Here is a 17,223-nt window from a genome sequence, read left to right as displayed (position 1 = left end):
TACAAGCACAACCTGTCCCGGCATCACGGCACACAACTAGGTGAGGCTAGGCCCTCTGCAGGAGCACAGGGAGATTGGGTCATTCTTGTGTATCCAGAAAAAAACATGTGGCATTTGGACAACCGTTTTTTTGTATCGCCTTTGGTTTGGATATACACCACCAACCAACCAACCTGAACTAAACCCACAACGATGCCTGAGCTGGCCACAGTTTGAGTCTGGTGATACAGAGCTGCCGGGCAGGGAGTGCGACCAAGCCATCAGGTACGTGACCACTCTCTGACACACACACCCAGTAGGTTCCACCACCACATACTCATAACACGTAGAGATAGTGTGTAAGGATGTTAGGATTAGCGGTTGGGTTGCATCTTAGCTGCAATAGCTCTTTGGGACCTTCCCTTGTTCCATTACACTGATCTGATAAACATCGATGGCTACCCTAATCCCCCTCTGTCTGGCGGGAACGTTACGCTGCAATGCAGGGCCATTATAACAGAACATCTGTGGCTGGAATCTTGAAGGTCTGCAGGTAAACCCAACTAAATGTGTGTGTGGAGTGCAGGGGCTTCGGCTTCTCTCTCAAAGGCAAATGCTGATGTTTTTTGGGGGATATAACAACCTAGCCGATGTAGACAGCTAGCACACAGTTTTCAGTGTACTAGGGATGAACTGCAGTAAGAACGCTCATTTTGGGGCCAAAAAGGAAAAAGTCTCATCATCCCCCAAAAGAAACAGTTTGTCTGATGAAGGAGCGCTAAATTCAGTTATCAGTCAAACGGAGGCTGTGAAGGAATGTCTCAACAGAGGCATTTATTAGAGTGGAATAACAGGGGTTGGAACACATGGCACTTCTCCAGTAGCTCGGATGAATGTGCGCCTGGGGAATACTAATTGCACGAGGCAGGACATTTAAGGATATTAGCTCAGCACTGTCAGCCCTCTCTTCCCAATTAGTACTATTTATCAAGCTCAAAAACAGCTGGAGCGCCATTTTATGGCTATTTTTACATCTTCTGCTGTACCAGCTTATCTCCATTTCTCTCTTTCTCTCTCTCTCTCTCTCGCTCTCTCTGCCTTTCCCTATCTCTCTCTTTCTTTCTGTTGCCCTTGAGGAGTGAAGGCACTTGGTGGAAGTTCTGTGAGCGTCCCTGCACTCGGAGTAGTTTGCTTGAGAGGAGCACCGGAGCGTCATTGAGTTGTTCGGTGCCTGGGCTCTAACTAATGATTGCTTCCCCCCCCCGCCCCCCGCCCCCCGCCCCCCGCCCCCCGTGACTTACTGTGGCTGTCCCACATTAAGATTCAATCAAGGCCATCAGTGGCTGGGCTGGGCTGGGCTGGGAGAGAAAACAAATGTGCCTGTGGATCTGGCACTGGTGTAGCCAGCGAAAGAAAGGTGTGGAGCTATTTGGGTACATTTTACAGGCCTGAATCAACTGATAAGTGATGGATAAATAATAAGGCTGACTCAATATAAGCACATGTATTGTTGTTTGTGAAGAGGCAATTCATAGCATAGTCTGTAGCGAACAATAAATGGATGACTGCATCCTTGAGTCTTATTGTGCGGCATTGAATGTACGCACCGAGGCTGGCCTATCAGAAGGGCTGGTGATGAGATAACCAAGCGGAAAGGGGCACTAGCTGCTGTGGACAGTGGTGCAGACCGATGCTTATTCAGCCCTCGCTTGCGTGCCATCCAGCCCCGGCTAACGCGTTTATGGAAAGCAGGAGGGCAGACACACACACACACACACACACTCTCGGCTCATTTAAAACACAGCAGAACCACACACACACACACACACATACCTCAGCCCAAAAATAGCAACAGTGAAATTGGGGGGAGACTGTATCTTGTCAAGAGTGACTATAAAATGGAGCCAACCATTCACCTGTGGCCTGGCTGGAATTATTCCTTGCTATTGTTTGGAATGTTTTTTTTTTTGTCTGTCTGATATGTAACAGCCACCACGACATAATCGATTTTCACTGCCACATCTTTCACTGAATAGAAGAAATAGAAGATGTGGTATGTATTTAGCCTTAAGTATACTGCAGTGAGAGCAGTGTGTAATGTTGTGGTACCCCAAGCTGCTCTTGGGGTCCCACTAGGTCTAAATGGCGGTGAATTCCGTTGGGAAATGTCATATACCTTGCCAGGCCTATACTGGGCAGGCTCTAGGACCCTGGGGGGGGGGTGCTCTGGGGACTAGGAGGTCAGGCCATCCTCTAATTGAAAGCTCACCTGCAAATTGTTTGACACTGAGCAGTAACTAGTCAGACAAAGGGTTTAAAGAGTCAGTGGGAAGCAGGACTGACGAGGGAAAGATTCCAGTAACTCTGTGTCAAGCCTGTGGGCTTATGTCTTTTCTGTTATGTTTGACTACCTCAGTTTGTAAGTTTAAGTTAATAAAGGACCTGTTTTGATGAAAAACACCCTCGTCGTGTCTCTTGGAGCGCTGGGCGTTCACAGTGTGTGTTTGTGTGTGTGTGTGTCCATATATATACACACACTATACACTACACTAGATATATCGTCACCTTCCTAAAATAATTTTTTGACGAAAATGACTTTTTTGCCATCTCCTCATGATGCTGGCCATCTCTGGTAAAATCGCCTACATCCTCAGTTGAACGGATCATATGATTCTACCCCTGTAGTATAATGGCCTATGTCAAGAGTGTCAAAAGACAATATGACTTTTTTTTACAAGCTTTATTGTTGACAGAGTTGAAGGTTTAAAATTGCTTAACTCACAAAGGCATGTTCAAAAATGTGCCTACGTCATTTATTCCTCTTGTGTTGCATAACTGACATACATTGTTAAAGTCATCTTTTGTCATAACCTTTTTGAGTTTTTTGTGTTTTCTGAAATATCTGAAAAAATGACTTAGGCAATTATTTTAGGAAGGTGACGATATATATATACTGTTCATATGTATATATGTACAGTATGTATGAACTAAAGAGAAGATTCCATTGTATGTGGACAGTAACATGCTCAGAAAGGGGGAGACAAATAAACCACATGAGTCCATCCAAACGTTACGATCAGTGGCAAAGCTCTGCTCCTTCCTATCAGTGAGATGTGATGAGATGGCTCTGCCTCAATCTATTTGACCGTAGGCCTCCTCGTCCCCCAGAGGGCCAGGGAGCAGGCAGCCGCTCATAGCCCAGGCTCTTACATGGCAGATGGAAGGGAGTTGTTATTACTTGTCGAGTGCACACTGGGCTTCAGATACCTTTGCGCCTCAGCACAGTGGTCAGGCTCTCTGCCCCCTACTGTATGGTGTGGACATCTTACACCGAGAGGAGGCCTACATGGCACTTGAAAAATGATTTTTCAACAAAAAAGTTTTTTCTTTCAACTGTGATGCTACATTTTTCAAAGGGAAAAATCAGTCAGATGTAGATTGCAACTGTGTTGGAGAAACACCATAAACACAGAGATCTCATTCCCCCCCCCCCAAAAAACGACATAATTACTCAAATTTCTCATGCCTTACTTCTAGATGAGTTGTCAAAGCATGGTGCTAAATTCTTACGATATTAGATTTCCTTTCCCCTGATAAAGTCTTTGATTCATTATGGCATGCTGTTTCTTATTTCGTAGGCTTTAATCTGCAAACATGATTTTTTTTTTTTGGGGGGGGGGGGGGATGAGCCTTGCAACATGCTGGTAGGTGTGATGTGGATATAAATGCATGACCATATGGACACCTACCAACAGGCTGCCAGGAGTAAATTAGAAGTGATGGTTAGAATTACCAGGGAAATGAAAGTGAAGCAAGGACTCGCAAGAGTAAATCAGGACTATCAAACACATTTCATTTCCTTTAAAACCACTTTACTGTACTATAAAACCCAAGAAGCCGCACTATAAACATTTCGCCCAGTTTAATACTGCCATAGATAATGAAATAAATGTCTTAAGAGGATTAAAAATGCTGGGCCTGGCGAATCTGTAAACAGGATATTTTTTTTTATGCGTAATTATAATACACGTGTCAAGGAAGTTTACTGCTTTCCAAATACTGGTCGGGAATGAGGACGACAAGGGAAAGAGGGGATGGGTGGGCACCAACGAGGGGAGGACAAGGAAAACACCAATCTCGTAGAGGAGGGGATAGGAGACTAGAGACATGATGTACAACTGCTGAGCCGAAACCTGTCACCCTCGTATTTACGGCTGAGCGAAGAGCGCGAAGATTTTAAAAGATGTTTTCCAATTAGGAGCGGCCCAAGGCACCTGTCTGTACAGGGAAACGGTGTGCAGACCTGTGGTGAGAGGTGTGCAAGTTTGCATGCGTAACTGTGTGTGTGTGTGTGTGTGTCTGGGTGTAGGTGTGGGTGTATGTGTGTGTTTTTTTGTTTACTACATTGTGCCACACAGAGATGCTTACTCTGCTCACCAGTCCAGGCACAGTGGGGTTTAAGAAGCAGAGAGAGAGAGAGTATGAATGTGTGTTTGATTTATGCCTGCGATAAAGCAAAGGGTGGGTGATTAAGAGAGGATGCGGTCAAAAACAAACAGGCGTCCAGAGTTTCATTTCCGCCCTGGCTGGGCATTTTACATCTGTTTGCTCACCCCTGTGATTTATTCGGCTCCAGCCTGGGCTGTAGGAGACCTAGACGCAGAGGGGCTACAGCGGAAATGGTAGGTGAGAACCGAATGCATGTGTGTTTGTCTATGTGTGAAACCACTTGTATGTAGGTATGTCTGTGTGTATGTGTGTCTGTGTGCATGTGTGTGTGTTTGTTTGTTTGTTTAAGTGTGTTTGAAAGAGATGGGGGGCATTCCTGCATGTTTCGTGTTTATATTGTGTGCCTACCTTACCGTCTGTTAGCCTATGAGACGTGACATGCAGTACTGCTACCCTGACCTCTACAGGAGGTTGATATATGATGATGTGCATAGAGGGAAGAGGTGTTCATATTCTGTTTCAAGAGACTACGTCCTGGGGTGGTGCGTCCTGCACGTGGGTTGTTACAGAGCGTGTCAGGAACTAGGAGGGAGGGAGCTGCCTGTCGTGGGTCAGGTCGGGTCAGAGAGAGAGAGCAGAGACTCGCGTGCCTCTGTGACAGCTGTCACCACCCCACGTCAGCTCCGCTGAGGCGGCTCACCTCCTGACGTCACAAACAGAGCGTGTGCGAGGGGGACAGATTTGTGCGGTTCCCTCAGGGCCAAAGGACATGTCATTCCATCAGGACGCCCCCTTCTCTTCTGGATGCCCTGTTTCATCAGGCGTCAATACGCCTCTTGATTGTGCAGTTGTGCTGGAGTGTATTCATTAATCATAAATCACAACACGTGGGGTCGATGGGGAGCATGATTAGGTATAAAACGCAAGCGGAATATCTATTTAATTAGACACCAAAACCAAAACACAGAGGAAACAATTTTGAAAAAAAAACATGGTCTGACCTTTGAAAGCAGATTTGTTTCTGTCTGTTTGTTTGTTTAAGTCGATGTAGGCGGATGCCACAATATCATCTTTTTGTCACTAGGACAGTCAAGAGTAAATGTTGATTTTCATTTTTGCTATACAAGTGCCCACTATTTAAGCCTAGTATGCTTTTAGGCAGGCTTTGGCTTTGATTCCATAAATAGGTACAGGTACATCCCCCCTAATTACAGACAGAAGTCAAATTGATTTCCATATTGCTCTTTGCAGGGATCAAATGCATGGAGATTTTTCTTTAAGTAGTTACTTAAAAAAAATAAGTAAGAAAGAAAAGAAAGAAGAAAAGAAGAAAGGAATCCAACAAGGAAAAGAAAAGAGCGTAAGTGCTCTCTGAACACTTTGACTGACATTACCGAGACAGCTGAGAACTAATGGAGCTGAGAGAAGACCTCCCCGTGTTCACTGTGAAAAGGGAGAACTTCATTACACAAGCCAGTGTAATGTTAGTGCATGAGTGTGTGTGTCTGTGTGTAGGTTAGTGTATAAGTGTGTGTGTATGTACGTGTGCACATAAGAATGTATTTGAGTGTATGTGTATGTGTGTGTGTGTGTGTGTATGTGTGTGTGTGTGTGTGTGTGTGTGTGTGTGCGTGAGTGCATGTATGTGTGTAACACATACCTGCCGGCGCAGGTCTCTGGTCTTCTTCGTCATCTTGTCAATGGCAGAGTTCAGTGGGTCGCCCTTCTCTTTGCGTCCGGTCTGTGAAAACGCAACGAGAAACAATGCTGCATTACTATTTATGCCCCATTATTATTTCATAGCCGAAGGCTCTTGTAGCAACACAGCAGATAGGGCATGTTTAAAGTAGGAAGTGATGTTGTTGGCAGTGTACTGCTTAGGGACTGGGCCGAGGCAGAGCTTTGCTTCCTTTTCAAGGAAAATTCTCAGAGTGCTCCGTGAAGTGCCTTTAGATGTAAGAACAGTAGGGGAGGAGAAGGGAGGAGAGGAGTGGTTGTGGTTGGGGGGCAGGTCAGGGATGGAGGTAGCAGGAGGAGGAGGAGGACGAAGGGGTACATGGCATATGCAAGAGTGAGTGAGTGAGTGGGTGAGTGAGTGGGTGAGCGGGTGAGTGAGTGAGTAAGGGTGTGTGTGTGTGAGTGAGTGAGTGAGTGAGTGAGTGAGTGAGTGAGTGAGGGAGTGTATGAGTGAGTGAGTGTGTGAAGGGGGGAGGGAGTGTGTGAGTGAGGGAGTGAGGGAGTGTGTGAGTGAGTGAGGGAGTGTGAGTGAGTGAGGGAGTGTGTGAGTGAGTGAGGGAGTGTGTGAGTGAGTGAGTGTGTGAGGGAGGGAGTGTGTGAGTGAGTGAGTGAGTGAGTGAGGGAGTGTGTGAGTGAGTGACTGAGTGAGTGAGTGAGTGAGGGAGTGTGTGAGGGAGTGTGTGAGTGAGTGAGTGAGTGAGTGAGTGAGTGTGTGACTGAGTGAGTGAGTGAGGGAGTGTGTGTGTGTTTCCTTGTGTATATATTATTTTTGACCTGACCTAAGAAGCATGGACAACAAACACTGTGTGTTATTGGTGCTGTTGAGGTTGCACACATGGCTTGATAAACAGGTCAGAGGAAAACAACCTTATCTCTGCCTCTCTTCTTCTAATGTAGGCTAATAACACAGAATGCAGAGTATATACAGTATACATATGATTACCACCCCACACAACCAAAAAGACCAAAATGCATGTACAGCCAGAGCAAATAAACACTCCCAAGCTCTTAGTCTAACTTGGCAACTTGCTAACTTGGCTAACTTGGCTCATTAGATAAACAGAACCCACATGTACGCCTACACCGACTGCATGATTATACATGCACAGTGCTCATATACGCAAGCATGGATCAAGAACAGTTAATCAGACATGGGCAATGACAACAGAAGCACATGTTTTCGCCCAGTTTCTCTGTGCTACCATTTAGATCCATTTACCGTTCTTAAGAAGCGCCTGTGCAGAACCCACTGCCACACCACAGCAACCCCCCTTCCCTCCTGCGCTTGCTCGAGCACAATTAAGCGTTAGCTAAGGAAACGGCTACCTCCCCCAGGTCCTCTCCTGCAGACAGCCCGCAGCTGCAGTCTGTGACGAGTGTCAGCACACCTCAGAGCCAACAACAACAGCCCAGTCTCTTAGCTCTACTGTCACTCTCATACGCACACACACACACACACACACACACACACACAGACACACACACACACACACACACACACACCCACATACGCACACGCACACACACACGCACACACACACACACATTCTCCTGTGGCTTCACGCGCTAGGCAACCGGCCTAATTAAAAATGGACAGCCAGACCGGGACGACACAGATGCTCCATTTTAAAGTGACAGAAAACACATAAAGAGGCAGACATGCACTCGCTCCCCCTACAGCCAGTAGGCCAGATGTTTCTGCTGACTGTGATCCTGCTGCGCGGTACTCCATGGTGTCCTCAGAAGGGCTGGTCCCCCACACCAAAACCTCTCAACTTGCATTATCCATATGCAGTCATCCAGTGGTCTGAGGGGTTTCCCCACTGTGGCCTGCAATTACGCCTGACCAACATGAGGTGACCTCATCCTAGGCGGCCAGCGCACGTGGAACTGGGTAAATGAGCGACTGATTGTGTTTGCTGTCAGATCAGGCGTGGAATGAAGGTTGACGATTCATCTGTGGAGTTCAGTGGGGTAAGGGGTGAGAGGTCAGAACAGAACTCCTGATATTTACCCCTTGGCTGCTGACCTTCAGGCTGCACCTGTGTGCCTTACATAATTACCTCCACCAAAAAGAGGGCAAGGGAGAGAGAGAGAGAGAGAGAGAGAGAGAGAGCGAGAGAGAGATAAGCAAGGAAAGAAAGATCAAAACAGAGATGGGGACTATAAAGAGCAAATGAGAGATAGGGTAAACCACAATACACATGACAGATTCAAAGAGAGGGCTTGAGGATGGTTGGATACTGGTGTCTATAAGAGAGGTTACATAAACATGATGATTAGTGCTACTCTATAGTAGGGCATAGTAAATAGATAACATTACAGTTACAGTCCTCAATGAGTGTTTGTTTATTTGCAAAGCTAGCTGACGCAAGTCATAATTTTGATTGATGGATTCATCAATGGCAGCTGTGCAGTAAGTCTGAGCAGGCTGACCACAGGATAAATCAACAGATTGTGGAGGACGAGGAAATTCAGTTCAAGTAAAACGGCCTTGCAGAATTAATTGCTTTGTTGCCAGGCAACCCTCTATCTCAGTTCTTTGTCTATCTTGCTTGCTCTCATATGTACACGTGCGCGTGCGCGCACACACACACACACACACACACACACAAATGCAGACACAGATGTCAATTACCCACTCTCTCTTTCTCTTTCTCTTTCTCTCTCTCTCTCTCTCTCTCACACACACACACACACACACACACACACACACACACACACACACAGACACAGACACACACAACCCTACACTCAAGTGATCTGTGTTAAAGTCATCAACTGTTGCTCATCAGCAACAGTCTCCATGTGTCTCATGGTATGGGCAGTCCTAACGCAGAGGACAAAGAGGAGCAGGATCACCTCCTGCGAGAACACAACTTCATTATCACACTCTAAGAGGCTGCAGGGTTATGGAGTTCTCTTCTTCCAGACGACACACAAAGCCCTGTTGTCCTCTCATAACACCCTCGTTTTTTTAGAGCATCTGCTTGCTCTTGATAAGCAGCAGAGTTTGGCAGAGGCCTCAGATGGGGTTTGGTGCAGTAACAGGAACCCTATCAGACAATGCAAAGCAAAGGACAACCAAGTCACTCTGCAGGGGACGGACCATCTTGCACTTGAGGGAAATTAATACTGAGGTTTTAATTTTTTTTAATAAGATGCAGGTGTTGTTCGGTGTTATGATCACAAAAATAAGAGATAGGGGGAGAGAGAGAGAGAAAGAGAAAGAGAGAGAGCGAGAGAGAGAGAGAGTTTGTGGCACGTGTTGTCATTTTGTCACCCTCCACTCTGCATTTTTTCACTGCTGGTCCTTGAGGTTAATGCTTTCTGTCATTCTCAATGTGTTTGTCACCATCAAGCTATAAACATTATTGTTTCCTATTAGTCTGGAAATTGCCAACCATCAAAATGGAGAAAGAGAGGTTAGGAAGACAAAAGAGAGGGGAGGGAAGAAGGAGAGGCTGAGAGAGAGAGGGATAGAGGGAAAGAGAGAGAGAGAGAGAAAAAAATGCCCCAACCACCAATATTTCCGATCTCACTTTACAGCAATCAAAGGCAATTTGCATGGCATTACACCCAGCGTGGCCCCGGCCCCTGTGAGACCCCTGAGCACAATAGAGGGAAGGCAAGGGCCACGGTCTGGGGGCAATCACACGCGTCTGCGGAAGTGGGAAAGCTGCACAGAGCATTATTTCAAAACAGACAAATCCACCCACAGTCATTTGCCAATGGCGTCAAGCATACAAAAGCCCCGAACTTAAACTTACGCATAGGCCTTTTGTGATTCATGCCTTTTATGTTCATTTCTAACAATAATAGTCTTTTCAAGCGCGGACAAAATCTAGCAAAGGCAAAAAGCTGCAAGAAAGATACATGACACCTTGCCCAAGTCTATTTAACTTTTAACAAAACATTCTGTCTTTATTTTAAAACAAGGTAGAAAAAACAGCTCAGTAGATAGACTCTATTCAACATAAGAAGGAGAATGATAACAAGGTTGTAGGGTCTTGAAAAACAGTGAGAGTTCACTATTAGTGTAACAGGAAAAGGCTGCACTTTTACATGATCAGATTTTGTTTTTGTTTTTAATTTGTAAAGATGTCTCTGCACAGACGTGCTTCAATGGGCCATTCAAAGTGTCATTCAAGGCAATGCATATCTCCACCCATTGATACATCTTCATAATTGATCAATCAAAGTGCGGCGTACACCTCACTAATAGTGACAATGAGTCAAAATTATAATTACAGCATACAGCGTGCGGTGAGTATAAGGAAATGAGGGATGCAATTGAGGACAACTCAAATATTTTGGCCACCACACAGTACAGGCATGTTCTGTAGCCCCAAGAGTCCACTGTTTGTAAATGTTCACTGAAGAATTAAGGTGTCTTATGGAGGACAATCCAACTCACTTACATATCACTAGTCTCTGGAGAAGTGAGTTTAAGTTTTACCCTACTTCGAGTGAACCATTTAACAGAATTGAACTAAGCACTGACTTCCTTATGATGATTGGAGGAGGAGTTATTTATCTGCTCATAGGGGTGGCAGGATAGTTGCCATAGAGACAACCAACACTGTTGCCAAGCGATGTAATCTTTTAAATCTCAATATAATGTGGACATCTAACATCTCCAATGGCAGCTTTATATCATATTTCAGACCTCAGGTAAGAGAATATGTCAAGTGAAGCACTTGCCAGTGGTCTAACTGCCTCTTCCCCTGTTGCTTAGAATAGACATTTGCCACCTGAACTGCTTTACATAGACACTCCTAAATGATTCATTTAGAGTAACTCCTCAAGCTCAGGTTGTCTAATAACCTTCACACAACTCTCCCACAACCTCAGTAGTGTCTGTGACACACAATGAATGAGAGTAGGACTCCACACTGAACATATCTACATGGAACGACAATCAAAGGCACATATATGTGTGTGTGTGTGTGTGTGTGTGTGTGTGTGTGTGTGTGTGTCTGTGTGCGTGTGTGTGTGTGTGTGCGTGTGTGCGTGTGTGCGTGTGTGTGTGTTGGTGACCTGTATTAATCTGTGTCAGCTATGTGATTCACGCTGCAGGGCAATCAGAGGGGAGAAGAAGAGGGACAGCGCGTGGTGTGTGCATGCGACGGAGGAGAACTGGAGAGGAGACGCTGCCGCAGTACACATGACACCATTACTCAACGCTCTGCCTGGAAATCAAATGCTAATGTGCCATTCAAACAGCCGAGAGGGTCGCCCAGATTTACACACGCAACACACCCAGACAAAACCCACGGAGTGAAGCCCGTTTCACACGACACTCGAAGGACAGAACCTAAAAAGCATCCTGAGCTGTGCAAACAGCCACTCGAGCCTCCATACTGGCACGTCGTCAGACAACATGGTGGACGCTATTGTTTTGTAATATATAACAAACAGGGTAGCCTGTGTCATCATCATCATTACACACAGCACCCCTTCCCACCTCCCAACCCAGGCTCTTTCCCCTTTCAGTGGCAGTGCCCCCGAGATTATTTTTCAACCCGGCTCTTCTAATAAAGGCGTCCATTAATAACGTCATGCATTAACGGAGCCGTCATACTCTTCGGTGCCGAGGTGAGTTATGGGTAAGCAGTCCTGCCGGTTGGCCCAATCCGGTCACAGAGGCTGCCTCTTAGGAGAGGAAACAAACCAGCAGTCACCTCTCAACCGCCGGCCTTATACCCGAGAGCTGTGTGGAGCGCCTACCCAATAAAACTTAACTCGGGCTCCAGGAGCACAGGGCGAACAGCCAGCCAGCCAGCCAGCCAGCCAGCCAGCCAGCCAGCCAGCCAGCGATGCATGTTTGTGCATTCTGTGGGATGGAGGAGAGCTAAATGGAATGTGCATGTTGTTGTGAATGTTGCTCTCTGGGGCAGCTGGTTTTGGCCTGTCAGCACATAACAAGTGTGGAAGAGTGGAGCGGGATGGAAAGGTGTGTGTGTGTGTGTGTGTGTGTGTGTGTGTGTGTGTGTGTGTGTGTGTGTGTGTGTGTGTGTGTGTGTGTGTGTGTGTGCCTGTATGAGCGTGCGTGCGTACGTGTGTGTGTGTGTGTGTGTGTGTGTGTGTGTGCATGTGTGCCTGTATAAACGTGCGTGTGTGTGTGTGTGTGTGTGTTTTCCACCCCTGTCAGAGGCATATTTTTGTCAGGTGGTGATAGAGGCCCTAGAGCAGACTGCAGGCTGGTGATGGACTGATAGATGGGGATGGTAATGAGTAAGAGTGACTCCCACTCCTTCAGAGACGGCTTGCGGAGGGAGGCCTTATTAGCAAGGAGGCAGGCACACACAGACAGACATACGCGGCTCGGAGAGCAGGAGCCCACCCTTCCATTTTGTTCCGATCGTTAATTAGCACAAACCTTCAGCCAGGAGGGGCAGGGCTAATTAGCGAGATCAGCCAGCCTACTGCATGGGCGAAACAAATGCATAGAAGACCCTTTGGCTTTTTGATCCTGAAACTGTCTACCACTTTAGCTGGAGCAGTGAGCTGCTGGAAAACAATCTGACATTTCACCTCACGGAGGAAGAAAAAACCAAGCAGATGCTTTGCATATCTGGAGACACACACACACACACACACACTCTCCTGCAGTAAAGTATACCATAGATTCTCCAAACTACAAGCTGTTCTCATGGTTTGGACTTTAAGCTGATACAGTCAGGAACATCTGAGATGATGTCAATATGAAAGTGTGGGTGAGATAAGTGGAGAGGGAGCAAAAAAGACAGGACCAGCATGTAGGCTATATGAGGCACTGGCACAAGAGGCAAGTGGCAGAATGAATGGCTTGGGCAACAATAGGGGGAGTTTTTTGTTCTCACAAAGCATCCATCTCCCTCTCAGATCAATGTGTTAAATGATATCAATTCCAGCGCCTTGTCAATTCAATTAGAGAATGGGAGGCACAATTACTGACTGCCACAGCATCCTCCAGATTACGGCATGTGTATGTCCCAGCAACACCAGCCAGACACACAGAGAGAGAGAGAGAGAGAGAGAGAGAGACAGGGACAAAAAGAGAGAGAGAGACAGGGAGAGAGATGTTACATTCTCACTCGATAATGAGAAGCTAGATCCTAATTAAGATAAGTCTGGCTGTAGTGGTGGAAATAGGAAAAGTCAATTTGATAGGTACTTGTTAAACACCTCATCCACAGATGCAGGCAGGCTTTTACATTTTGATTGCAAGCTGCAAGAGCAAATCACTCTGTCTTACTGCTTATGGGCAGTGCAACCATAATTATTCAAGAGACTGGATGGGGTGTTGTTCAATCACAATGGACAAAGGACAAAGCAGAATGTAAGAGCATCTCCTCTAACTAGGCTATGTCTAGGAGAGGCCACGGCCTTCCTTTATTGCCAGCAGTCATCCATGAACCAAAATGAGAAAATCTAGGACTTAGCACTCTTCTTTAGACACAGGGTTAGTGATAGGAATAAAGAAAAGAAAAAACAACCAAACAAACCTATTAACAAAACACAGGTGGTTTGCAAATGGCCACATCACAGCGGAGCTCACTGATCTGCTGTTAAAACAGGAATTTGGGTCTGTTACTACATCAGGGCGATAATCCGCTACTGATCTAGAGCCAGTGAGAAGGGACCATGGGAACAGAATATAAAAGAGGCTAATAAATCCCACGGCAACACAACACGCAGCTTAACACACCGTGTGCCCTTACAGCAGTACAGAGTACAGCAGTACAGGGGTAAAACTAGGGAACTAGGGAACCAGGAGACTGAGGGTTCTGAAGGGCTGCTGGGTGTGACACAGGGTGTGAGACACCTTGACATCCTGCATCTAATGACTGTGGCTGTCACCCAAGCGTCCAGATGGACAGTAAACCCAAGCCTACGATGAGAAAGAGCTGACGCCACAGCTCTAAGCACGATACGCCTCAAAAGTTGCCCCGTCAACTCCCCGTCACGACCGTCAGCGGCAGGGAGAAGTGACGATGCTCCTCAGCATTTACGACGCATCTTAAAGGAGGGGGATTACGAGCGATGGGGGCAGCCATCTGTTTCAGTGGAAGGAAGCTGATGGAACAGAGACAGACTGGCATGGGAGAAAGAGCACCTCCTCCCCATCACACAACTCTGTCTGTAACACCCTTGCTTAATCAGGGCACATGCTACAGTAACACATAATAGCTGTGATTCCACTATCGGACCAGTGCAAGCTAGGGCTATCTTCGGGCTGACTGGGGCTAATGGCCTCCAGGCCTCAAGCTGCGACAACAAAAACATTTGCGTTTCTACTATCGGGTCGATAGCCCCACAGTATTGTTCTAAAACCATAACATGCTGCCTTGCGGTAAACGATATCCATCCGCCCATTTTACAAGCATGTGGGAAGTGGGAAGCTGTGATATCATGCGATAAAGTCTGGATGCCTAGAGCAGGAGAAGTAAAAAAAAAAAACAAGGAATGTAATGTAATGGAAACCAAAATGGCTGTTTCTGATCTTTGTGCTTTGTGACCCTCAAATAAAGCATATCCCTCATAAGGTAAACAGACTCGTCAGACTCCATATCACAGATAGCCTAAAGACGAGGCTCTAATATAAGCCACCTATAGACATAGTTTACGCTACATAGCAAGCTCAATTGTTTACATAAGTGAAGATAACGTCAGCCTGTGTTTAAAGCACACCACGGCTTGAATATCATGCTAATCATTCACTGAAATAAATTAGCTTCAACAATCATGCAGTAAATTGATGTTAAACATTTGATGATTCCATACATACATATTGTGCTCATTTGAGCCAGCTGAGGTTTGTACTTAAATATGGTGAATTAGCTCCATAAATCATTACACAGACTGTAATAATCTCACCATCGCAGCATATACCTGCTTCATGTTTGTAACAAGGGCAAGCTCACTTTTTTTATTCATTTCTAACCATAAGTTGTAATTGGTAGTTCCCTGGTAGTCGTGCAAATTAAAATCTCTCTGCTTTTATGCCACTGTATGATTGACGTCATTAACAATTCATTGGTCAAGAGAAAATATAAATATAAAATATAAACGTGAGGTTATTTATAACTTAACTATGACTTCCGTGGGCCAACATATAATCCTTCCTTGCCATAAATTAGCGTTAATGATCATCCAATCTGAACTTGATGGTAATTAAACATCCATACATATCGTGTCTTAATTTCTTCATTATATAATGGCGTGACACAATGCTGTCCATGCTTCTCACTGTCTTCATTAGCACCAGATACACTCTCTGCCACTTGGCGGCAAATGGATGCTGTCATTGGCTGGCCTGTGGCGGTGAAGAGCGCCTTCAGAAAAAAACAACAACAACAACAACGCCAAAAGCTAGAGATGTTTTTGCAAGAAAAAAAATGCAGAGTGTCTTTGTGTCGCAGCATCAGAGGACTGTGAATCACCACAAACAAAATATGTAGGCTGTAAATCAGGAGCCCCCCCCCCCAACTGTTCTACTTGGAGCCACATTGACGAGTTGGGGTTATTGCCACATCAATGCTACCCAGGGGGTTGAAAGGGAGCAAGTGGCAGAAAGGTGTTTCAACCTGGTGTGACTCTTCAGCTCAATATAGCAAGCTGTTCCTGCATTTCAGAGAGATATTTTGCTGTGCAGACAAATGGATCCCTAACACAGTGTGTAATACACTGTCCACAGAGGTTACCACTGTGTAGAAGTTAACAGAAGTGCAAATAACTCTCTTCATCTTTGCAAAGTTTTGTTTTTAGGGAATTAAAGACATCAGTCGGAGCAGTCAGAGTGCTACCTATGCTTCCCAAATTCAAAGTGATGATTTTGGTGGATCTGTTATGAGTGTGTGTGTCGGAAAGAATCTGGTAAAAATATAATAAAGGCAAGAGGCTATTGCTCAGTAGGCTAAGGGCGATTCCAATGCTAACACCTTAGAAATGGCAATGCTAATACCACAAACTAGAGCAGGTGGGAAACAGCAATAACGCATAAGCTCAGAAACCAGAGATGAAATAACGTTTTGTTTATTGCACAATGTAAAACAGTGTTGGGGATCTCAAGGCTAAGTCCGGGGGGTAGAGAAAAGAGATGGAAAGATGGAAGATTAAGGTGATGGATACTGCAGTGGAGATTACAAGACAAACTAGAGTTGAAAACAGCCTTTAAAAAGGCAGTTTAAAGTCTACATAAGTGGTTTCTTTATTCATTTAAAAATTATAGCAAATGAGTTGATCGAAATTAGGTAAGTTAGGTGCAGATGTGCAAGAAGTTTTGTGGCAGCCTTATTGGATGGATTACAAAGTTCTCCAAAGTGTTTCCCCATTCAGTAAATGGTAAAAAAAGGGATGAAAAAACAAGAAAACGACTGGGGGGATTGCAAACATTCTACAGAAGCGCTGCATGGGATCAGGGACAGTCGTGTCAGAGTTGGAGCGTTGTCTATATCTCAGAAGCGCTAGGAGTAGAAGTGGCGCGGAATAAAGTGGGTGGAATAAAGAAGAACAAGAAAAAGACATGCTGACAAAATCATACTAAAAAGATTCAGACCTGGAAACCTGCCTTTTTTAGTTGTTTGTCATTTGCTGTTTGATTTTTTTTACATTTTTGTTAAAGACTGCCTCTGTGAGCACCATGTGCATGTCTGATAACATTATCTCCATGACTGAGGTAGCCTAAGGAGCACGCACACTTCCCTGAGAAATGAGTGACAGCCCGTTCATTAGCGACGGCGCTGAGATAATCCTATCCTGGCTGCAGCACCAAAGCTGGATCCCTCACCTGCTCTAGACAACGGAGAATGGGAGAACAACTGAGGAAAAAGGGGATTAGCAAAAAAGAAAAAAAAACTTTGATGAAGTTCACAAAATGACAGCAGCACATCTACAATGCATGCTGATCAATATGCATAATGCATTGTAACATATTTACATTCTTTCTCAAACATGCATTTTTCATTATCCGTGCCGCAGTGCATCTAAATGTAAGATTGGGCTCGGGGGGATTTGCCAAGAAAATGTATTTACAGACGGCAGCCTTTGCATGTCCGCCGTTATCACTCTAGA

At 45.4% G+C, this 17,223-nt stretch overlaps 1 protein-coding gene across 4 annotated transcripts in view; it reads right to left on the bottom strand.

Annotated features, from left to right (window-relative positions):
* ctnna2 (catenin (cadherin-associated protein), alpha 2) overlaps positions 1–17,223 on the bottom strand; it is a 347,246-nt gene that overhangs the window by 60,749 nt on the left and 269,274 nt on the right. For all 4 annotated transcript variants that reach the window (XM_031559471.2, XM_031559472.2, XM_031559473.2 and 1 more), the window contains exon 8: positions 6,089–6,169. In XM_031559471.2, the coding sequence (XP_031415331.1) occupies positions 6,089–6,169 (81 nt within the window). The remainder of the gene's footprint in view (positions 1–6,088; positions 6,170–17,223) is intronic.

Source organism: Clupea harengus, chromosome 22, assembly GCF_900700415.2.
Source record: "Clupea harengus chromosome 22, Ch_v2.0.2, whole genome shotgun sequence".
Taxonomy (NCBI): Eukaryota; Metazoa; Chordata; class Actinopteri; order Clupeiformes; family Clupeidae; genus Clupea; species Clupea harengus.
Note: the sequence above shows the minus strand (reverse complement) of the source record. Positions and strands in the feature narration are given on the sequence as shown.